We start from the raw sequence: 25,620 nt of genomic DNA, 5'->3' as shown, positions 1-25,620 counted from the left end.
AACTGTGTCAGAATTTTGGCCATACAGCTCCCCGTTGCCCTCAATTCCAGCAACGAGGTTATGACCAACAACCTACTGCCAACCTGGTGCAGCGCAATCTCTCCTCAACCGGTTTTGTTGATTGGTTTCCAGATACAGGTGCCAATCAACACGTCACACCTGATCTTGCCACCTTGACCGCTTCAGAACCGTACCTTGGTAATGATAATTTGCATGTTGGTGATGGTAAGGGCCTTCCTATATCTCATCTTGGTCATACAAAAATATATGCACCACATCGTTCTTTCACCTTATCTAATGTTCTTCATGTTCCTGCAATCACAAAACCTCTGCTCTCTGTTCAGAAATTTTTTCTTGATAATAATGTTTATTTTGAATTTCACCTTCGTATGTTTTATGTCAAGGATTTCAACACCCATGAAGTCCTACTCTCAGGTCACAGTAAAGATGGTCTCTATGCCCTAACCAAGTCTTTCGTCACGTCAGTTCCTCAAGCCTATTGGTCTCCCTGCACTTCTGCCTCTGCCGATTTATGGCATCGTCGACTAGGTCATCCTACTTCACGTATCTTTCAATTGTTAATCTCAAAAAATAAGATTATTTGTAACAACAAACATCTTAATTTTCAATGTCAAAGTTGTCCTTTAGGAAAATCATCGTGTTTGTCTTTAGGACCTACTGGTCACACAACTTCTGCTCCACTTGAATTAATTTTTAGTGATGTATGGGGCCCTGCTCCTCTTTTTTCTTTAGATGGCTATCGTTATTTTGTTATCTTTGTTGATGCTTATACTAAATATGTATGGTATTATCCTCTAGTTGCCAAGTCTGACGTTTACTCTGTTTTTCATCAATTTCAGACTCTTGTCGAACGTCAATTTTCCTTAAAAATAAAATATGTTCAAACTTATTGGGGCGGTGAATACCGAAAACTATCCATATTTTTTCAGACCATTGGTATTCATCATTGTCTGATTTGTCCCCACACTTATGAAAAAAATGGAACAGTAGAGCGTCGTCATAGGTATATTGTGGAAACAGGTCTTACTCTTTTAGGGCAATGTAAAACACCTTTTCGATTCTGGAATTATGCTTTTGAAACCTCTGTTTATCTTATAAATCGCATGCCTGCTCCTATTCTTGCCCATCGCTCTATGTTTGATTGTTTATTTCAACGGTCTCCTAATTATCATTTTTTACGTACCTTTGGGTGTCTTTGTTTTCCTTTTCTGCATCCATATAATAATCATAAATTGGATTTTTGTTCCTCTCCATGTGTGTTTTTTGGATATAGTTCCTCGCATCTTGGTTATCGATGTCTTGACATTGCATCTCACCGTATTTATATTTCCCACCATGTCCGTTTCCATGAACATGTGTTTCCATTTGATAATTCTGAACAGATTGCAAAAGTCTCCACCACAACCCCTACCCCACTCGTTACTGTCACCCTCCCAAATTTGCTAAACCACCCACTGCTACCTGCTTTCATTAGCCACCCAAACAGCCCACAATACTCTGCTTTGCCACTCCAAACAGCCACCCGAACACAGCCTCCACCCATCCCTTGGCCATCATCCCATGCTTGTTTATATAACCCTTATGATGCAGGTTCAAATCGTCAATTGGTCTCCTCTCCTCATGGTCTTGGGGCACTTTCTAGTCCCTCCTCTGCTTCGCCCTCCCTGGCCAGCACTCTTGTAGCTTCAGTCTCTACCTCCAGCCCCTCCTCTACTAACAGTCTTGTGCTTGAGGCTGCCTCTTTATCATCCTCTCCTACTGGTCTGCAACTTATGGTTGATTTGTTTTCTTATCAGCTGCCACAGGTCTCCTCGCTACAACCATCTTCCCTTGCGTCTCCATCAGCACACAACAGACATCTTATGACTCTTAGACCGCGGCAGCCGAAGACAGCTAATTTGGTTGCTTCCGCTGCCGCTACATCTACCTCCACACGGGTACTGTATTCTTTCTCTTCTAAGCCTTTTGCATTCTCTGATACTGACTGGTATTGCAGTTTTGGCATAATGCATATGTTGTGATTGAGATCCGCTTTACTGTGAAAAATTGCACTTGGTCTTTTGTTCCATTTCATCTTTCGATGGATGGGTATATCGAAATTCAAACGAATCGTGTGTTATTATGGAGACCGCTATAAGCGCGCCTGTTCTAGAAGTTTTACCCAGCAGGAAGTATTGATTATTCTTGAAACCTTCAGTCCAGTATTAAGCATGCCACTGTCCAATGGTTTTCTCGTATTGCGGCTTTCGCGAAATTGGAAGATTCATCAGCTTGATATTCATTAATGCCTTCCTCAATGGTGTTCTTACTAAAGAGGTCTACATGAAACAGCCTCCAGGTTTCGTTGACTCTTCTCTTCCATTCTCATGTTGTGCAGATTGCTACAAATCATTTATATGGTTTGAAACAGGCACCGAGAGCATGGGTACAACTTGTCTAAGTGATTTTTGCTCTCCATTGGTTTCCGAGCTTCCAATGGTTGACACCTCCCTGTTTATCTTATCTTGATGGTTATTAATATCTTTTAATCTTCTGGTGTATGTTGATGATATTCTGCTCACATGGTAGCAACTCTGCTATGCTCCATCACCTTTATACAATTACTCAGCTCTGAGTTCAAAGCTTCGTGACTTAGGTAGGTTGTTCACTACTTTCTGGTATTTGAAGTTCAGTTCTACCAGTATGGGTTAATGCTACGTTCAACATAAATAATATTCTTAACATCCTCACCCGAGCATTGGTATGACTTCCTGCAAAACCAAGTTGATACTCCAATCTTCCCTATCAAAAGTCATTTTATACCGGCTCATGCATTCTCTGATCCTACTCCACGATTTTTGTCAAAATCATGGGTGTGCTTTTAAATATACTTACCTTCACCCGTCCAGATATATGCTTTTCGCTGTTAATTAGAGTTTGTCGTAGTATTATGCATGCTCCTATAGATTCTTATTGGACCGTTGTTCACAAACGTATTTTACGCTATCTTCAAGGTACCGACATCTTATGGTTTTCATATCACTCCAGGCTCCTCTTTTGCTCTACATGGCTCTACAAATGCAGATTAGGCTGGTAGTATTGATGATCGCAAGTCTACAGGCGCTATCTTGCTTTTTTTGGGTTCAAACGCCGATTTCTTTAGAAATCCCGGCAAGCAACGCACTGTATTGCTCGCTCCTCTACTGAGGCTTGAGTATAAAGCCCTTTGCTGATCAGGTACCGCATGAAGTCATTTTGGCTTCAATACTTGTTAACAGATTCTTGCCTCCACGTTCCCTCAGTCTCTGCCTTCCTAACCATTTGGCTTGTGATAAGTTTCTTTGGTGCTACCTATCTCTCAGCAAATCCTATCTTCCTATGCTCGTCACTAAGCATGTTGAAGTGGATTAAATCACTTTTTGTCCGTGACCGTGTTGCCAAGAAAGAAATTCAGATTCGTTTTATTCCCTCTCGAGATCAACTTGCCAATGTCTTTACTAAACCGCTTCATGTTGCATCCTTTACTACTTTTTGATTCAAGCTTCGGGTTGATCCCCCAAACCCTCAGCTTGACAGGAGCATATTATAGAAATAGGATTCTAATATAGGATGTTGTAATCATTACAGTATTACTGCCAGTATTCTACTGCCTCTATATAAATAGGAAGGTTGGCTAAGGCGCAACCCAACACATTCCGTTATTCTCAACTACATCCAAGTAAATAAGAGATTCAGTCTTACTTAGAATGGGAGCCCTCAACACATTAAACTAATTATAATTTTAGATTAATTAGATTTTAATATGGTCCATTTACCTCATCAATGATTGATGATGGAATAAGCTGAAGTTTAAGACATATTAATTGAAAGTAAACTTAGAGAATGGAAGTTTAGATGAATTTGAATAAAATCCCAAAATTTTGAGTTAGGGTTCATTGTTGAAATATGGAGAAATTACATAATTGGTTGTAATTGAAGCAATTAATTGGGATAAGTTATGATACATGCAAAATAATGAAAGAAGTTTGAATAAAAGAATCATGGTGGCTCTTAATGAACCTAAAGGTCCGATCGATTAATGTTTTAGTATTAAGGAATTGGTTGAAATTGATTTAACTTCTCATAAAATGTATGTAATAAATGTGAATTGTTAGTGTAGGTAATGATTGAGAAAGAGTTAGATAGTATATTTATTTTTATGGATTTTTAGGCATATGTTAAAATAGGATTCTTATGATAAGGTGAGGGCGGGGGAATATGTGCATTATTTGTGATTTGTGTAAATTGATGTGTGATGATTGTTTAAATTGTTTCAAAGTATGTGATAGAAAAAAAGGGAGTGTTATACATATATAAAATATGTATGTTTGTATTTCAATTATAATATGAGTTTTTGATAAGATATGGATTTTAAATGCATTGGGCTTTAATTTAAATACCATTATGAATGTTATATGAAATCAATTAAATAAAGAAGTTGTTTAAGAAAAATTATAAAAAAAACATAAATTATTGTAGAACATGTATTGATGGTTTGTGAGTTATATTGAGAAAGAAAATGGATAATGTTGGGAGTAGAAATAAAAAATTGTATTGTTAGTTATGGGAAATATTATGTTTGAGTTTGCAATAAAAGATTGAAGGTAATTAGTGTTATCTAACATGGATCAAATTTTAGTTGAAGAAAATAGATATGGATTGGAAATGCAAAATGTTTTAAAATGGTTTACTATATCCCTTATGCAAATGGAAAGGAGGAAGAGTTATAATGTGAAGTGTAAATCCTAAGTACTTGTAAGAATAAAAAAGGTTTAAATGGTAAATTAGCAATATAATAAAGGATTGTAAAAGGTTTTAAATTATGTATATCCAAATATGTGCTTTAGTTGAAACAATTTGAAATAAGGAAAATATGTTTTAAAAAATATATTATATATGATGTGGTTTAAAAAAAAATAAAACTTGATGATTGAAATAGTATAAATGGAATTGAAAATAGCTTGAATTTAAATCAGATAATGTGATTAGATTACTTTTGCATTAATATAAAAATCTTCTTATGAAAGAAAAAAGGCATTAGCGGACAAGATCTTCTTCCTAGAAAAGCCTCTATGATTAGAGGAGTAAGTAGTGCTTGACAACTTATCTCCTTACTTTACTTAGTATACAATTTACATTTAATTTTAAATGTATTTGTTATGCAATAAGATAAGGAAAGAAGAAAAAAGAAATGAAATATGAGTTGAAAGCATCATAGTTGAATGTTTGGATGTAAAGTATAAATGTAGAAATAAATGGTCTCGACCGTCTAGAAGGAGACCAATGAGATAAAGTAGTATCATGGTTGGACTGCTGGACATGAACTATGAATACTAAATATTGATCTCGAATGAAGTCAAAGAAATGAAATTGAAATTGAATAATCTTGCTAATGTAATTGCTAAGATTATCCTACCATGTATACAAAAATTATGTGTAATTAAGTGTTGGTGAAATCTGTATAGAACTTGAACTAAAAAATTAACCTTTGATAACTTATGTTAAGGAACTACATTGATGTGTATTATTTCTTTGTATTTAAGAAGTGGAAATGTATATTGTATAGATTATTCATTATAATGTTACATGTGTCGGTCCATCATATATGGCTAGACATAGTTGATCTAGTCACTACTTCAGAAATATAGTCATTTAGTATATTATTTCCTTGTAAAGTTTTTGTAGGTAGGAACATTAGGATTTCTTATGTTGTCTTGTAATTAATAATCTTCTAACCATATTTTAATTTAGATTTTTTGTATTTACTTTAATGTTTGTATATATTGTATCCTTTTCTATAACAAATATTTAATGTAATTAGATGAATGAGGAATTAATATGTTTGCTTACAAAATGTTATAATTGCGATGGAGGAATTAATTGTTTGAGCCAAAGATACTAATGAACTGAGAGTATGTGGAGGTTACACCATAACATATGTTAATGAGAGAAATAATTTGTTTTTATATAGGATAATAGGAAATGAAGAATTGAAAAATGTTAAAAATTAAGAGAAGCTCTGCTAAAAATTTTTACTAAAAAAACAAGAAAACATTAAGACTTCTTTTAATATAGAAATTAAAGGAGGGAAAAGAATATCTTAAAATTAGTGAATGGGAAAGTGTTGAAAAAAAAAAAAAAACCTTTTTTTATATGTTTAATATGTTTTATTGTTTTTAATCGCATCCTAAGATATGAGATGTTTTACTTGCTATAAAATGCTAGAAGTAATTTTCCCTAATAAAACATGCATACTTTTATATATATGGAAGTAGATAACTAACTTTAGCTAACCCTAATGAGCTTTTCATGATAGACCATACCATGCTAATAATACAATAAATAACAAGGCTAGGGTACAAAACTATATTTGATCTTATTGTCTCATTACCGTTTACTATAATGCAAACCCTTTCTTAAAAATAAGAGATATTAAAATGAAGTCAAAGATGAACAAAAAAGAAGGCAATAAGTCAATTCTGAAAACTAAAAGAAAAAAAGTTACTTCGAAAATTCAAAGGATGAACTCTTTAACGATATGTTTGGTGACTTTCTTTGAAAAGATTTCGACCAAAGATTTGATTTTTGCATAGTTTTACGACTCGGCTTAATGACCGGCCCGATTCAAAGCCCGAGTTCAAAGCCCGACTAGGTCATTTTAAAAAAAAAAAATCAAAACAACGTCGTTTTAGTAAAAAAAAAAAAATCAATGGGTTTGCAGTCGGATCTTGATCGGGTCAATCGGGTCGCGGGGTCACACTATGTTTTTCCTACTTTTTTTTTCTTTAACTTGGCTCGTTTTCAGCCCTAGATCCGACTGGTTTCAAAACTATGAATTTTTGAAGGACCGTCCACGTCCTCCACAGTTCAACATGCACAACCACAACTTATTCTGTAAATCCTTATCTCTGTTTGTAAAACATAAAATAATAATAAAAAAGAAATTAATTAGTAGAGAGAGAACGGAAAAATAGACAGTTTGTCCAACGAGCATGTATTAGACTTAATGTTCACGAGTTGTTATTAGGTTGAACTTTTTTTTTTCATGTAAAAAATATATTTAACTGTTACAATCATATTTTTTTAAAAATAAAATACATGACTTGAATCATAAATCTAGTCGAATAAGTTGGTTTTAATTTAATTAAACAAAAAAATAAAAAATGACAAAAAATAGATTAAATTTAAAAAGAAAAGTGAATAGGATAACCTACGAAATTTATTTTTTAAGTGAATAAATTAGATCATGAGATTAAAATAACAAGATAAAAAAAAAAGAATTATAAAGCTTTTTTTTAAAAAAAAAAACCTTTATGAACCTTTTAAACCCATGACCTATGTTATTAAACCTAAGCACTATATTTAAAAAAACTAATGAAGTTCAATTTCTTAATTAATGAAATATTAAAAGATAAAATTGAAGAAAAACTCAATTATACAAAATAATTTTTTAAAAAAATAGCAATTAAAAGAATGATAATGAAAATTCAAATACAAAAATAAATTTTTATATTTAATTGAAGGGTGAAATTGAAAAGAAAAATAAATATAAAAATGAAAAATATAAAAAAGATGAATATCAAATTGACATAAAAATAAAAATAATTTATGATTGAAGAGTGAAATTGAAAAAAAAATTAACTTTTTTAAAAGGACCAAGAAAAAAAATCAAAACAATGAAGACCAAATTGAAAAATATAACACCATCAATTTAGATTGAGTAATAAAATTAAAAAAAAAAAAACTTTTATAAAGGGCTAAGGAAAAAAAATAAAAATCAAAGAATAATGATCAAATTAAAAAATATAATATTTGTAAATTGGGATGGAATGATGAAATTGAAAATAAATAAAAATTGTACGAAAGGATGAAGAATAATAATTAAAAATAAAAAAAAATTAAAGTTGAAATACAAACAACAAAGAAGGTCAAGATATAATTTTTGTGAAGGAAAGAGAAAAGTAAGGGAAAACAAAAGGCTTAGAGGTGACAAATTGGACCACCAATGCCAACATGCGCCACTCTTCATGGAAGAGAACATGGTGACGCTTCATGATAAAAATGTATTTTTGGACTCTAAAAGGCGCTGCATTCTCCACTCAAAATACATGGGCCACTTCTATGCTCCTTCCAGTGCCATACACATACGCTTATCTTTAATAAGAATAGAGAAATCATTGTAAAAAAGATAAAAATGCTCGTTGACTCTAGGTTTTTTTTTTTTTGTTATTTTAAAGGTATTTTGATCGTTTCACTATGTATTTTTAACTATTTATTAATTAATATATATATAATATATATATATATATATATATATATATTTGGACAAATATCAAATTGTCCTTTATCTAACAATATAATAATGAAAAAAATCATTATGAAAGTACAAAAAATGCTCCTTCATGAAAGGTTTAAAATTTTTGTTTCACTATGCAATTAATATGGAAGAAGGCTTATTTGTTCCCGTTCAATTTGATAATGATAAATAGATCATGTGAAAAGACTTCAATGCCTTTATTGGTGTTAAGTTTTTTTTGGTATAGGAGCAAAAAACATCATTATATTATTCCAGTAAACAACATATTTTAGTATGAAGGTTTTTTAAGAGGTTTTAGCTTCTTTAATTTTTTTTTTTTTATCTTTGTGTTATATAAAAGTTCTAATACCGGCAATTGTCATTTACTTATTTGAAAATTAAATTAAAATTTTAATTTGAACATAAGATTGTGTCCATCACATATTATACTTATCAAAAAATATTTTTATCCATTCATATTTAAAAGATAAAAATAAAAATAAAAGAGGTGTATCATACAAAAAAATAAAAATAAAAATTGATTTATTTTCTAATAAAAGATATGGTTGAGAAATTGTGTAATATATAAAGGTATATATTTCTTAATTTTTTATTTCTAACTGAAATATTCTTTATACATTTTTTTCAAAATGATAAGAACTTACTTTTTATGTTTAAACCTATGATTTAGGAATTATTTATTTTTATATTTCAAATGTGTTTTTAAAAACTAATGATTTTTAATTTTTTAATTTTAAATTAATATTTATGCTTTTAAATCATTTTAATATATTAATATTAAAAATAATTTTTTTAAAATAAAAATACTTTTAAAAACAACTATTTCATATACTAAATTTTCCTATATACCCTTATTGTTCTTTCCTCAGTCTTAAATAAGAAGGAGAAAGAACATAGATAATAATGCTCTGTTTTTTCAAGGAAAACGAATTCCTGAATTCGTTTTCCTTATTTAACAAAACTGAAACAGTAAGTCAACGGAAACTTAATTCCAGTCAACATACAATCACTGCTTTGAGAAAGAAAAAGTGTTTTCCTTCGGTTAAAGAAAGGAAAACACTTTCCTTTGGCGTGCAAGTGAATTAAATTCACTTAGCAGCGAATTATAATTCACTTCTACAGTTTCACTGCTACTGTAGCAGCGAATTATAATTCACTGCTACTGTAGCAGTGAATTAAAATGCAGAGATGACGAATTATAATTCACTGCTACAGTTCACAGTTACTGTAGCAGCGGAATTATAATTCATTGCTACTGTAGCAGTGAATTAAAATGCAAAGGTTATTTTATTTAAGTCCCGGGTTTTTGATTAATTAAGTCCTTAATTCTTTAATTAAACTCTTATTTCATTAATTAAAATAATCTAAAATTTAATTAAATCAATTTCCAATTAAACCCTTGATTTAATTAATTAACCTAGTCAAGAGTTTAATTAAATCTTTAAACTTCCAATAATTGCCCTTAACCCAAATTTTAATTCATCCTTCATTTATTTTTTTTATTTTTTATTATTTTTTAAATAATAAAAATAAAAAAGATCAAAAATTGGGTTATGACAATTTAAGTGATTAAATATTTTATATATATTAGATAAACTTGAAAAAAAATTAATTCATTATTAAATTATTTTCCAGTTCATTTTCCATAACACAACCAAACACTGGAAAGTTTTTCCAGTTCATTTTCCATAACACTACCAAAATCGGAAAATACTTTCCCGGAATTCACTTTCCAGGAATTCACTTTCCCCGGAATTCACTTTCCAAAAGGAAACCACTTTCCTGCAAACAAACGGAGTCTAAGTACATGTGTGGTGTAGTGAATGTATATCTAAGGGGAGTTGATGGATAGCCAATCTTTTCTTCTGTCGTCCTAAAAAAAAACACTCTTTCTTTGTGGGGTTGTTGCTGCATCGGCCTTGGAGCCTCCAAAATCAGAGGTCTATCTTTTTTTCTCTTCTGGTAAGCCTCCCAAAGCCCTAACTTAACTAAATTCACTTTTGATCCGTCTTCTACCCATCAACAGTTAGGTTCGTTTCATTTGTAATAATTATCAGGTTCATCATTTCCATTTTCTAGCACACAATATTATCTCTCGCTCTCTCTCTCTCTTTGGAGCATTATAAATTGACTGGAATCAGGGCTAGGCAATTTCTGCTTGTAATAAATAATTCCTTTTTTTTTTTTTCGATTTTAAACCTGGTCCTATCTTTCTTGATTGCAGGTTGTGTGCTTTACTCAGTCATTGCAACAAGCATTTTGGCATTGGCTATCTTTCTGGGGGATAACATGAGTTTTGCTGGTCCTTCCCTGGCTTCTGGTTAGTTTTATTTCCTTGGCTTCTCCTTTTCATATTAATGTAATGACGTTACACCCTGTTTGTTAGGAAGGATTGGAAGAAGGATGGATAAGAGGGTAGGGATTGGATAGGAGGGACTGATTGCATCTATTGTTTGGCAAGAAGGATGAGAGCCAAGGTGGGATTGGAGGGATTCCTCCAATCCTTCGTCTTAATTTATTAACCTCCCAATTTGGGTGTATTTTAATTGAGAGGATTGACTCCATCCCTTTGTAATTTTGAATGCTTTCAATTTTGGATGAATCGACTCTCATCCTTCCCCTCCCCTGTTAACCAAACAACTGGATGGATAATACTCTATCCTTCCACCTAACTTATTTCATACTTCCTCTTATCCATCCCTCTTGACAAATATAGCCTTAATGTCTTTTATCCTGCAGGGATGACTACCAATAAGAAGCACTAACAAAAACGTAGTGATTGAATGATCTCTGCATTGTATACTAATCTTCAACTCATTTTACCTTTTATTATGTAACTGAACTCTATTTTAACATCCATTTAGGTGGTAAAACTGTTAGAAGAGCTATAGAATTTGGAAGGACTTATGTGGTTAAGCCCAAAGGTAAACACCTAGCCACTGTTGTTTGGCTACATGGGCTTGGAGATAATGGGTCAAGGTAAATATCAATTTCCTATTGGTTTGTCATATCAATTTTTTTGGTAGGTATCTTCTACAAAATGAAGGGAGCTCCTTTGATCTGTTTAGCCTATATGAATATGTAAATGGAAGTGTTTTCACAATTGTTTTTCTACCATACATTATTCATTCAGTTAGCTGCATGGAGATTCTTTGAAATTTAATCTAGTGCAGTGGCTGCACAGATGACTAAGGTGGAGGCGGCATTCCGCACTAGATACACACATCCTTGATTTTATTTTCATAAAAAAAAAAATAGTGAGGGACGATCCTTGCATATTCTTTGTGGCATATTTCTGTTTATTATGTTGTCCCTACTTCAACTTCGTTTTTGGCTTTTGCAATGTATTCTCTTGCTATAACCAAATCACCTCTCATATTCTTTATGAGCTTTTAAATGGCTTTAGGATTAGTGCTTTTCTCATCATTACAAAGATTGGTTGCTTGTCCAAAAAGAAGGGAGGGAGGGGGTGTATCGAACTGGCTCAATTTCATCCATGGGAGTTTGTTCTTTACTTATTTATTTTTTTAAAAACAATTATGTATTGTTTTATCTTGTTTGGCAGCTGGTCACAGCTCTTGGAGACTCTTCCTCTTCCAAATGTAAGGACAAGTACACTAAAAAACTTAGCAATACTTGTTTGAAGCATGAACTGTTTTGCATATGTTTGAATGATTGGAATTTTAATCACTGATAACGACACACTAATATTATCTGGTATAGATTAAATGGATATGCCCAACTGCACCGACTCAACCTGTAACTGTATTCGGGGGTTTCCCATCAACAGCTTGTAAGTTTTCATGTTCTGCCATATTTGATACTTCTTAATTGTAATAAAATCACTGTAGCAACCAGATAAACCAGTCATACGAGTCCTACAAGAATTTTAAAGGAAATAACGTTTTAGAACCAACTGTGTCAACTCCTCATACCATTCACCTTAATTTTATTTATATTACATATTAAAGAGAAATTGTTTTGAGAATAGGGGTGAAACTTAATTCTGTTGCATTAATTAGGTCATTTTTTTACAAGTTGAAAAAATTGTGTTGATTACTGGAGTAATTATTAGATGAGTAAATTTTAAGTGTGCAAAAATGGGTATAAAAGTTAGATTTTAAGATTGTTTGGTTGTAGGTTCAACACCAAGTGGAATAGGTAGATTCAATATTTATTTGAACCCATGACAATATATAGTTTCTAAGTTACAAATGGAAGAATTAAAAGGAATTAAAAAAAAAAAAAAAAAACAGATAGAGAGAGAGAGAGAAGAGATAGTAATAAGTATTCTGTAAAGCATAATTTTTTACAAAGGTTTTCACATAGTTCTTTTTGCATTTCTAGTTTTGGGTTGTTTTAGTCAAATTAACTGAAAAAAAAAAAAAAAAACTTATTAGTGCTTAGTGGAATTTAACTTGTTGGATACTTTGGTGTAGAAAATTTAGTTTTTGGTTTAAGGGATACAAAAAGTTTTTGATGGGTTTTTAGGATAGAAGATTTTTTTATGAGGGGCTTTTGATGGTTCCTATTTTTTAAGCTAGTAGACTGAATTAAAAAGATTATTCAAATCAGGGTTTGATGTGGGAGACCTTTCAGAAGATGCTCCTGATGATATAGAGGGTCTGGATGCTGCAGCAGCACATGTGGCAAATTTGCTGTCAACAGAGCCCTTTGACAGTAGGTTTTCTTTTTCAGATATTTCTTATGTGATGAGAGATTTACTTGGAAAATATTTTGACTATTTTTGTCACAGACATATCCTTTGTTGCTTATTTTTGGAAAATAACTTCAGTCTGGTTCAGGAAACAACTTGAGAGACTAGTTCATACCTTTTCATTAGCATAATGGATCGATTGACAATCATGCAAAATCATAATACCCTCTTGAAACTGCTTACTGATTTTTCACAACTTTGATATCAAATATATCTATGTGACAGTTAGACTTGGAATTGGAGGCTTCAGCATGGGTGCTGCAACTGCTATGTATTCTGCTACCTGCTTTGCTGCTGGAAAGTACTCAAATGGCAGCGCATACCCTGCCAATTTGAGTGCAATTGTTGGATTAAGTGGCTGGCTTCCATGTTCAAAGTTTGGTTTTTCCTCTCTGTTTTTCTCTTTTGCAATGTACTCTTTGCATATGATTTTATGCTCTGTTACTTCCCAGGACCCTGAGCAAGAAAATAGGAGGGGATGAAGCCGCAAGGCGTGCTGCTTCCTTGCCTATGTTGCTCTGTCATGGCAAAGGTATTCAGCACTTTCTCTTATATGCATATCTTATTGGATATCTAGTTATGTTCTCTTATTTACAAGAGGTTGGGTGCATGTAAATAAACTGCACAGGCAGACTTTCAGTTTAACATATTATTAATCGAAATAAAAGCTTGAGTTTTACCCAAGATTGAGTGTCTCTTGATTTGGTGATCTATTTGTGGTTCTACATCAATATGACATTAACGTTTTAAATAAGGCTAGACCTTCAAGAAATTCAGAAAGTTGCTTGAACACCCCTGATTCATTGGAACATGCAAAAGCTATTATTCTGCCCTTCTCACATAATAACCCAGGACTGAAATTCAAACCTTTAAACTAAGAAACCTATCATTGTAGCTTATTCTTGGACTAGAAACCTCTTTGTTGAAGAATCACAAATCTTGGTTTTGATTTTCCATAGTTGACAAATCATCTTTAACCATAACTTAAGTGCGTCATTGATTTTCCCCTTCTGAAAAATTGGACCTTGAGTTTTGAAATGTTGAAGTATGAAAATTCATAGAACATGCACGAGTAGAAAAGCTTGGAGGTTGCTTTGCTTGACTTATTTTAGAAAACCTGCACAAAGCCAAAGAGTGATTTTTCAAGGTAAATTGTTATGTCTTTGGCACTATAAAATCAATAGTTGACACAAATTGCATATTTTCCTTGGTAAAAACCTCTTCGTGCTTGATGTCAATTCTTATTATCTTCATCTGTCAGCTTGATGTCAATTCTTATTATCTTCATCTGTCATAGGTCTGCTCTTATCTGCTTGCTTTAGAACAGCTCCCTCAAATTTCTAGTACCATTAAATTCATCGACTTTGATATCACAATCCATTGATGTATGACAACAAATATTTGTGATTCTAGTACTTGAAAAATATAGTCTGAAAAGCTAGCATGATTGAAAGAAGCGTATGGGTTGATTTTGGACCTAATTTAGGCAGTTCATATGCTGCATGGTAGCTGATTCAACAAGTCTTTTCTTTTAATCATTTGATGTTAAAGTATGGAACATCTCCTTGATCTCATCCAATGTTGATGCTATCAATGCTATTACGTTTGTAGTCTATAAATTGTTTTTGAGAAGTCCCAAAATCCTTTGAAAAAGACTCAAAATTTGATGTAACTTCAGTGTTGCCAACCTTTGCAGGAAGAGTTTGGGGAAAAGTAAATAGTTTGTGAGAAAGCAACTCAGAAAAGAGAGAAAGATCTAACTGTGTTTTGATCCCAAATTGGTGTAGGATAGTTTTAATATTTGTGTCCCAAGGTTTCTGGTTTGTTATTTGCAGAATTAGAGTTGAATAGAACTTGTTTAGGAAGAAATGAAGAGAAGTCAGCATGTGAACAGTAGTAGCTGGCAGTGCTGTAGCAAAAGAACATTGAAGGAAGAAGACATATGAGAAAATAGAATGACAATATATAGAACAAGAAACTGATGTCGTGTTTCGCAAGGCAGGAAATTGAACAAGTAATAAGAGTGATGAGAAAGAGTGTTGAACCCGTAGAGATTTATGAATCCTATTAATTACTAAACTTGATTTAATTCAATTATATTTAACTAAATGATTATTTGAGTGATTGAACTCATGAAAAATTAAATAACAAAATAGCAAACTAACAACTTGACAAATTATCAATCAATTGAAACACTAAAGCATCCATTTTTACCATAACCAATCTATAATAAATCCTTAAATAGTGCTGACAGTTGAGGTTCCGCAACCTATCCAACAATCTCTTGAGCATCATTGAAAGTACTCTCATATGTTAACCCATCGTATCTCTATGCAAATTTAAATGTATAAAAATGCATTAAGTTTCATGGATTCTTGCATAACATAACCACACATTGCATGTCTATCTCTAGATTTCCCTCAATTTATGGCATTCATCACATGAAGCAAGTATATATCACCTCTCAGTCTCAATATAACCATCAAATCATTCAAATATTAGCTAGATATTTGAAAATTAAAAATAGCAATGAACACTCAATATGAAATCATTAAACTCGAAACAACATTGAATAATGGAACAAAAACATCATAGTTCACCTACATCATAGCCCTTGCTAAAGGAATTAGTTCATGATGGAAAGAAATAAAAACAGGCTGGCAATCAACATTGAAATAAAAGGAAACGGGATGAAGGAGAAACTAAAAAGAAATTTGTTGTTGCCAGCATCTCTCCATGTAGTCTCCATTGTTCAGCCTCTTTTCAGGCCTCCATTGGTGAATTCTTGTTGAATAAATGAATGAATGATAATTATCTTCCCCTTCTTTTTGCCTAAAGTTTTTTTTTTTTTTCCTTGATTTTAATATCAGCCTCCTGAAAAAGTCACATTCGGGTTGTAAGAAAAGGTTGGAATTAAATCCCTTTTTATTAAGGATTTTGTTTACTAATTGGATTAGGATTCCAACTTCAATGCACTTCCCTCTTCCAAATTGAACCTCTAGTTGTGTTTAGCAATCGTAGTTGACTTATTATGAATTAAATACAATATCTAGGTATCCCCTAATTACTCTATATGTTCGGATGCTTTCTTACAAAGACTAGTAAGTTGTGATGTCGAAAAGTTAAAAATCGCACATAATTCTAGCACTGGACTGCTTATACTGAAATGAATGTAACTTATTCCAGAGAATTTGGAATCGTAAGCTGCAAAATTCTCTAGATTTCTATAGCTATCCAAGCATTATGGCACGTCATTTGCTTCTTTCTAAGAACACCCAGTTTAATCTATGAAGTTGATGTATCTGCACAGACAACTTTTTTCATATTTGATTATGTTAGGTAGTCAACTTGTGGCCAGATTTTGTCTTCGAGGTAGGTTGATCTTGGCCAAAGTGATGAACATGAGAATTGTTGTCCTTTGAGATAGCTTTTTAATGGTGCCAAAATCACCTGATTTCTCGATTAGAAAGAAAGTTATGTCCATAATGCCGAGGCATCTTCTGAAGAATTTCAGGACTTCCCTTTCTGCTATTTTGCGCTCAAACCTAACACAAACAAAATAAACAAAATTAAGCCTAAAAGCATAAAAAATTGAAAATGTAACAACTAAACAAACTTAAATGAGGTACAATATATATATATATATATATATATATATATATATATATATTTTTTTTTTTTTTTTTTGAACTCACCAGAAACCTTGTGCACAACATAACTTAACTCAAAAAGAAAAAAAAACACATCATCTCAATTAATAGGATTCCATAAAATACTAGGATTTCTAATCCGTATTTGATGAGGTAAGAAACTAAACAGGGACTATTAAAGACTAAGACACCAACTTCCTAAATAAAAGTAGACAAAGTAATTCAGAAAGTTACTAGAATAAACCTAATTTGCATGTAGAATTTACAATCATGCCCCTTCTTACAAAATAGCCTTTAACTAAAATTGAAACCTTAAATTAAGAATCCTATCATTATTACTTATTTCTAGACTACCAAACCTTTTTGTTGTTGAAGAATCTCCCAACTTAGTTTTGATTTTCCATAACATAACATGTGGGAGCATGTAATAAAAGAGAGTAGAAAAATAATAGGACTTTACTTTAATGATCGTCTCTATCCACAAACTTACACCAAACGTGGCCATAATGTTATTTCGTGGTTAGTGGTTCTTGCACACCACTTTTTGGGAACTATATTTCTCTAGCAACTTGTGGGAGCATGGTGCCAAGTATCTTGTAATTTGTCTGAACAAGAATTCAGTAGAACCACAAGTATGATAACAAATGGAGAGAATCATTTCTTGGAGAGAATGTATTTGATCATGTCTTTTTATTCCAAAATAAACAACCACACGTTATTTGATCAAGAACAATAGCTTACTTTGTATTTTTTAGCATACCAATGAAGATAGCTGAGATTGACCATCAACCAAAGAGATGATGATTCAATTTAGTAATTGACGATCAAATCTTACTTAGAACAAGACTGTCACACACCCAGTGGGATAAATATTAGTGGTACTCAGATCTATTAACAGATTGGCACATGTCCAGTGCCAGTGGGACAAATTTTTTAAAATTATAACATTAGTCATCATGCCAAAAAACTAATCTAGTAAAACCATGGTCGTGGTTGTAATGATTAGGGATCAGGCAATCCACACAATTGATAGAGGCCATTCCTTTGACTAGGAGAAGAAAAACAACTCACAAACAAACATATAGGACAATGGATCAACTTCCATTAGAAGTTTCACATGATGGATCTACATCGTCTAATTCCCATCATCAATAAAGAATTGCACCTGGACAAAACCACAATGTCTCCTAACGCAGTAATTTTCCTAACATCATTGCCTCAACCAACTTCTAGTTGGTACATAGGTTTTTTATGCCTTAACATAGTCTCATGGCTATCATTTTTAGGGCTTGATGGCATGATTAGATTGTCACAATCAATTTGGCTAAACTCAAATCAATAAGCAGCGACACCCTCAAAAGTATGTCCTTTTATCTAATGTTGATTTAAGACCTATCCAATTTAAAATAGATTTTATAGCTAACACAACTTACCACAATAATATTGTGGTAGTAAACAAGACCACATAGGCTATGGTCGATCAAATCAATAAAATCCAAAATGAGCTTAGGTAGAGTTGATCGGATACTCCTTTTGGCTAGATTCTTAGGGGATGAGCCCTAGGATATATTCGTTAACAAGCACTCTAATGTGAATGTTTGAAAGTTCTCAACCACATTTTGGGTATCACATGATCACACAGGAGACACCACAACAAACTTGACACAATTTGAGCATGATCACTCGTGAGATACCACTTATCCCACAAGTCTGTAGATAGCCTCAAGCCATTTACATGGCTTAACTACCTTATCTATTGTTGGCTCAACTTGTGCTTGGGCTGTTCAGTGCCCCACAAGCTACCTTCTAGCAAGGCAATTTGAATTTCCCTATGCCTAAAAGACTTGTGGTCAACCATCAAGCAAGGAGAATTGATAGATATGGAAATGGGACTAGACGTTGGATGTATGACCAGGCATGCTTATAAGCATCCATATCATGAATGGATTGATTGGCTGCAACTACTTACGGAGGAATGAAGATAGTTAACTTCAAATAGTGTTTTGGGGGGAGTGACTGGTCAATAAGGAAACACATCACCAAGTTCACTAATTAGTGTGGGGATAGTGCTGCTAATCCCTTTGTGGAACTAAGGCTATTTGGTTCGTCACTAACAGTGACTATCTTTCATTAGTTTTCTACATTGCCATCTAACACCATCAATAGCTAAGAAGATATGGAGACTCTTTTTCACAAGCATTTTTATAGAACTAAACTAGAGGTGACACTAGCTAACTTGGGTAAAGATAATCAAAGAACTAGGAGAGTTTATAGAAAGTTATGCTTTTGTTTCAGGACTTTGAAAACCAAGTGCAGTACAACCATAACAAAGTACAAGTGCATTGACTCTAAAAACCAGGGATGTTCAAATGTTATCTTGTAATTTTGTACACTTGGAATGTTCATGAAGCATTTTTGTGTGTCATCTAATGTATGCTGTGCACAAGGTGTGTTCTGTAAGAGACATGTATTAATTGGAATCACAATATCAACGCATCAGATTACCATTGGAGACATTCTGTAGCTTTTCATTAACATTAAATGGTCAACCATTAGCGTGGCTTCCACTATTGCATCCCCAGATACCTGTCTGCTTAGGTGTGGGGAATGCCGTGATCATCTTGATTTTGGACTCTACTTTATTACAGGTGATGATGTGGTTCCTTACAAATTTGGTGAAAAATCATCACGGGTTTTGGTTTCAACTGGATTCCAGGATGCAACATTCAAAGCATACAATGGGTATGTATCTTGTTTCAATTCTCTGTGACATACAGGAGTCAACTTTTGATTATTTTTGCTCCACTATACAGGCTTGGTCACTACACAAGCCCTGAAGAGATGAATGAGGTTTGTGCGTGGCTTACTTCTAAGGTGGGGCTTGGAGGGCGTTCTCCATGATTTGACGTTCTGTGCATGCATGAAGGATTTGCTTGGGCGGGAAAAAACTGAAGCAGAAAATATTCAGAGGCACAAACAAAATAAAGTTGCCAAAAGTGGTTCCGGGCATGTTATACATGTAATACAGTGCTCTCTGTAACAAGTTGGTACTCGTGTACCAAGGAGTTGGGTTGAGCTGCATTTTTTAAGTTAGAGAATTGCATTTCATTCGAGTCATTTATGTGCTTTTCCGCAGTTTAGCATTGAAAGTTGAACATTCATATTAATTGCCACATTCAAGACATGATCAGAAACTCGTAATGAAGGCTCTTTTCAGAAATTATTTGGTGTTGCATGGAACATAAAACATAGTAAACCTGTTTTCTATGGTGGAACTTCAAAGAGACAATAGAACACCCTTCAAGTTTCATTCTGGGTCCTCCCTGTCGGTGTCGTGCTTTGACTTGTCGAAATTATGGTACCTGGGCTCATGAATCTTGAAAGAACATGAAATCTCGAAGACTAAGCAAGGTCTCATTATTTGTTCTCCCACCATAAGGTTTATCCATCTGGAGTTTAATTTTCTTATTACTTCTCATATTCACCCTGTTTTCCATCTGGGTTTTGCGGGGGCTTGGAGTCGACCGAATTAAGCTCCTACTGTCCAGCACGAGTTGAGAAAGGTAGCTTCAGATTTGCCTCCAAATTGTAAACTACGTCCCAATCGGCTCTCTACCAGCTGCCTTTCCCGATTGATTTTTCCATTTGTTCAGATTTTGATTAGTTAATTCCCATCGTGATCAACGATCCATTAAAATCCAACAAATAGACATGATATGTGATGAGGTGATAAAACCTCAATTTATGATGGAGCTTCTAACTAGGTTGATATGGGCTGAGTTCTTGATTGAATGCGGGTTATGGATGTTTTGCAGAATCAAGAAAGTTTTCTAGATAAAGTATGGATTCTTCAATGTTTAAGTTAAAAGAGATAGAGACACTAAAACTAAAAAGCACAGAAAGTTGTATATAATATGTTTTTAAAGCTAGGTTAAAAGAGTTTTTTAGGTTGAAAAAGTAGTATCTCTTGCCTTAAGCTCAAGAGGTTTATATAACATTGAGCACGCATGGGTATGTTCTTGTTGTTAATAATATGGTGCAAGATGGTTAATGTTCTTACCATTTAAAATTTTAGATAACTTGAAACATAGGCCTAAAAGACCAATGAGCTATTATAAAAAATTGATCTCATGGTTAGTGGGCTATGGACTATTTTTTGAATTAGTTCTCTATATATACCTTGTGTCAAGGAAGTGCGTGTATATTTAATGCTTATATTGTTCGTTATCTTGGTTGGTGAGGGATAGATTAAAGTTGACCTGGTAAAAAAAGAATGATCTAAAAACCTACTTAGACCTTTTATAAGTGATCCTCGATAAAAATGCTTACTAGAAGATAAAGAACATTATTAAGCATAACTTGGAATACAAGTCAAAACATCTCCCGATTGGGTCTCAACTATTAGTAAAGTAGTCATACTTCCTTCACCTAAAGAAGAACTTGGTTTAGTGGTTCTTTCTAAAAGGCGTGAATACAAATAAAAAACATCTCCTGGATAAGCTTCACGTCCAGGCGGTCTTCGTAATAAAAGAGATAAAATCTTTTTTTTAAAAAAAAAGCATTGTAACCCTAGGTTTAATGTTGTAAATTTCGATTGAAAATAACTAGCAAATATGAGGAATATAACAATTAATCATATAAATATCACATTTCATTTTGTAAGCCCCGGGTCAATTAATGTAAATAAAAAAATGGAGGAACAATAGTAAAGTAATAATTGATGAAAAAAAATGATTTTTTTTTATATACACCATATAATCCGTTATATAGATAGAAAAAATAAGAAAGGGGGCGGTTCATCTTTGCTTCTTTTTCTAAGGGATTTGAAAGTGAGTGTTAGGGTGTGGTTTCTAACTCAAAATTAAATTAAATTGTGAAAATTAAAGAGGTTTGAGTGTTTGTAATGTTTAGTTAGGGTTGTGAAATTGTGATTATAAGTGGAAAGAAAGATGTGATATTTTGGATACTCTCACCAAATTTATTTTAAATTGGTGTTGTTTGAGGCTATCGGAAGGTTTATCTTCCTTTAATTTCATTTTTATATTATGTATTTTGATTTTCCTTAAATTGTAGTATCGTTAGGATATGTGAAATTAGAAATTAAGTAGAAAAATGCTTACTAGTTAAAATTCTTGGAGATTTAATGTTAGAAATGGTATAATTTATAGACAACTTGATGAATTTGAGGCTAGCTATGAATTTTGAAACTATGGGTGGCCAACCATGTTGATGAAATTTAGGGGGTTTTGGGTTTGGGTATGATTTGGAGTTAATTGTGTGTTTGATTTTGATTATGTATGCTATGATTATGATTTGTATGTTCATATTTGAATTATGATTATTTAAGTTAAGTTATAATATATAAATTCTTGTTGATGTATTTAGAAATGATGAGTATGTGAAAATTCTATTAAATTGATAAGTTGAATAGTGCTCACTATATGTTTGATGAAATGTTAGACATTGAATATTGTTGACTAATAGAGTTATAGAAATGATTGATAAGAATGTTAGAATATTAAAATGAGTTTTTATGTTTGAAATTTAAGTGCATATTAGGTGTTGTGGGTGAACATTTTGGTAAAAAAAAGTTAAAGGAAAGGAAACCTTGGTTTTGGTTTAACAATTAAGGGTTTGTTGTGTGAACTAATGTGCATGTATATGTGGTAGATGAGGGAGCCAAACGTGAATAAATGTATGGTATGATGTCTTATTCTCCTTTTCTAAATGTTGTTGGATTGACACCCATAGATAAGGTATTTATAGGACGTTATGATAGTTCAAAACCATAAAATATGGGTTGTTATATTGAAAGCAATTACATAATTGAAAGCTTCTAGAATTTTAATTACCATATTATATTTTTTTTAAAATAATTTTTTTGTTGATAGATATTATTTGGAAGCACAAAAAGGTAAAGTTTAGTGATATATAATCATTAAAAAAAAGATAAAATTAAACATCCCTGATTACAAAACAAGACTTCCTTCTATTAACTATATTTCTAGATGCAAATGTAGCGCTAACATTTACTTATTTATTTATTTAAATCTAATTATCATCCATTGTGAAAAATATAATTATGAGTATTTTAGTCGAAGTAATAAAAGTAGAATCTAAGTAATAAAAATAGATTATGAAGTGCGGTTAACAACTATGAAGTTGTGGGAATAACACCATTCTATTCAATAAAGCTATTTTAGTTTTTATAATAAATGATGGAAGGAGAATAAAAGTTGCTGGGCGGGAAGAACACACAATAACAAAAGAGAAAAAAAGTACAGAATTTAATGGAGTTGCAACAATTGGATGAACAATGTATTCCGCTTGCACACCATCAAACGGTGCCTCATAATTTTCAGCCTCTTCAAATAAGCAAAAGCACGTCTTTTAATCAAATTCCACGTTGAGGCATCTTTAAATCAAATTCCGAGCACACAAACAACTTTACGAGGCAATTTTCTCTTTTCATCAAGAAGACAACTTCATTTGTGAGCCTCCTTAACAAAAGCCACATCCCCACTTACAGTACTCGGTGACAGCAAGTGCTTCTCTTGATCAGTATCATCAATTTCTGTTGACTCGTAGGGGGTGGTGGTTGCCAGAGAATCACTCCCATCTTCTTCTGAAGATTATTACCCAAGAAATGAAACAGCAATGTCAAGAATGCAACCAGTACAGTCAAGTTTATTCTGGATTACATGTCAGATTGCAGAAAACGATGAAAAGGTGGGTTATATTCAAGAAGCAAATTACTCACCTAAGCACTCATGGTATTCAGGTAGCTGTTTAACAGAAGTTACTTGGAGGCTCTCAGGAAGCAGACAACTACAGAGAGCACCTGACATTTCGACCAATAGCTAAATTAGTTTTCTTTCTCAAAAAATGATGTTTCATTTGCAGGTAAAACTCAACAGGCGAGACTCCAGTAAAGCAAGCAAGCAAAGCAACTTAATTTGAGAATATCTTTTGCACGAACACCACTTAATATGCTTGACCAACTGGATAACTTAGAAGTAAACACAGAGCTAAATGTATATTTGCAAAGTATTGCGATGAAGTCCACTGCAGCTGGCTCTCTGCCAATCACGGTGGAAATTCAGGAAAGGAATGACATAGATAAATAGAACGAGTACAATATAACCTCAGCAGCCTATTTATATTAGTTTAAGCCTTGCATCCTTAGGAAAAGAGTTTTCAAATCTCAGTCCTCTAAGGAAATACCTTAAACAGTAGATCAATTAAATAACCTAGTATCAAAATTGTTAAGAAAGCTCCTGCGGCAAAGAAGAGCTAAAAACTTGATGGAAGAATTCTCCATACCTAGCCGAGCAAGTCGATTCACCCATCCTGGTATATGCTTGCCTATCAATCTACACGAGATGTCTTCTGTAAAATGGTTGCAATTCTTAGAGATGAGGTGATAGGTATCTCCATGATACTCAGAAGCAGCACTCTCTATGAATGTTCGGAATTCAGAGGGAGGCATAGTTATCCTGCCTAAATGGATGGAACATCTGTAAATAAAACCAGGGCAGTTCCTTGGTTCCACTTCAAAAACTCCACTGACAGGGAAGTCATGGGCTCCAAATCCGTACTCCTTACCATGGACTGTTCATACACGTAGAGAAAGTCAATGCAGTTCATTAGATTTTTAAGGGAATGGCTATGGACATTGAGATTCTAATGTTAAATCTACGTCTTTTAAAACAGACTATAGATGCATCCTGACTTGGCCAAAGCTATTCTCACTCCCAAGAACAAAACAGGTTTTCACAGGCTACGGGTACTCTCACCAAATCTGAGCCTCTACGGATTTTAAAACATTGATACCATGAGCGACGAGCTCCAGGCCACAACAATTTCATATTTCAGGCGGGGCATGAGAATCTTGTTATTAAAATATTGATAAAATCAAAGCACGAATAGATTATATTGGATGGGATTAACACAGTAAACTTCACTATTCGAAATCATCAAATCAAGAAAGCAAATCACCAAAACAAAAGGGAGAGAAGACACACACCTTCAATGCCTGAATGAAAAATCCCAAAACCGAACCAATAGGTGTACTGGTTTAGAGGGGTGAGGTCGTAAACATTCAAAACCACCTGCGTCTCACTGTTATTCGAATTATCATTATCAGAGCTCGAACTCGGTATATCCTCCGCCGCCCCCATTTTTAACCCAGATCCACAATTCAGCTGTACAAACGGCCACTTGATTAGCCTCTCACAGATCCATCTCTAGCAATACATATATATTTTTTTAAAAAAACAACGCAAATGTTCATCTCTTTCTGTTGAAAATGTAAAAATGATGATGAGATTTAAAAAACACACTCAGAAACGACTGTTTATGTATATATATAAAGATTTTTCTTCGGTTAGACAAAAAAATAAAAAAAAGGATGGTAGGGCCGCAGCCAGCCACCTTTTCTTTTCTATTTTTCCCCGTTTATTTGTACATATTTTAATTTAAAAATTTTCGATTGTATCTTAAGACTGTTGACCTGTTTCAATGAAGGTTAAAACTCTCTTCCCGATCTGTCCCTTTCCTTCGTATCTGTCCAATTATGTCCGGAGTAGTGACGACAATATTGTGAAAATCTCAATTTAAATGTTTTAAAGTTTGTAAAATATCGCAATAATTTAAGAAGTAAAAGAAACATAAAAGGAATTAAAATTTTAAAAATTAATAGAAAATCAATATCACAATATAATCCAAAAAGTTGTTGCCGTATGCTAGAGCCTAATTTGAATGACGTTTGTAATAATTTCTGATAGTATAAAATATTTTTTTTTTTGTCATTGAATATACTATCACATCTTTTATTTTTTTGGTGTAGTATGCATACTAAACAGTGATGTGCTAATTTGTTACCAATCAGTATTTTT

General features: G+C 33.0%; 2 protein-coding genes across 4 annotated transcripts; one reads left to right on the top strand and one right to left on the bottom strand.

Moving 5' to 3' along the window:
* The first annotated feature begins 10,162 nt into the window (after positions 1-10,162).
* LOC118054178 (uncharacterized) lies at positions 10,163-19,943 on the top strand. 3 transcript variants are annotated; one of them, XM_035065660.2, is made up of 10 exons: positions 10,163-10,318; positions 10,581-10,676; positions 11,221-11,335; positions 11,922-11,958; positions 12,080-12,149; positions 12,932-13,036; positions 13,299-13,449; positions 13,526-13,605; positions 19,372-19,465; positions 19,537-19,943. In XM_035065660.2, the coding sequence occupies exons 2-10, from the start codon at positions 10,646-10,648 to the stop codon at positions 19,622-19,624; spliced, it is 771 nt and encodes a 256-aa protein (XP_034921551.1). In that variant the 5' UTR covers positions 10,163-10,318; positions 10,581-10,645; the 3' UTR covers positions 19,625-19,943. The 3 variants fall into 3 exon arrangements, with proteins under 3 accessions (XP_034921551.1, XP_034921552.1, XP_034921553.1); XM_035065661.2 differs by having other exon boundaries at positions 10,163-10,386; XM_035065662.2 differs by lacking the exon at positions 10,163-10,318 and adding an exon at positions 10,354-10,413.
* Positions 19,944-22,885: 2,942 nt separating this feature from the next.
* LOC118054177 (deSI-like protein At4g17486) lies at positions 22,886-25,067 on the bottom strand. The gene is made up of 4 exons (XM_035065659.2): positions 24,750-25,067; positions 24,047-24,334; positions 23,484-23,564; positions 22,886-23,348 (listed from the first exon to the last, which is right to left on the bottom strand). The coding sequence occupies exons 1-4, from the start codon at positions 24,901-24,903 to the stop codon at positions 23,209-23,211; spliced, it is 663 nt and encodes a 220-aa protein (XP_034921550.1). The 5' UTR covers positions 24,904-25,067; the 3' UTR covers positions 22,886-23,208.
* Between the last annotated feature and the right edge of the window lie 553 nt (positions 25,068-25,620).

This window comes from Populus alba, chromosome 18, assembly GCF_005239225.2.
Source record: "Populus alba chromosome 18, ASM523922v2, whole genome shotgun sequence".
Lineage (NCBI taxonomy): Eukaryota > Viridiplantae > Streptophyta > Magnoliopsida > Malpighiales > Salicaceae > Populus > Populus alba.
This window is presented reverse-complemented; position numbering and strand designations above follow the sequence as displayed.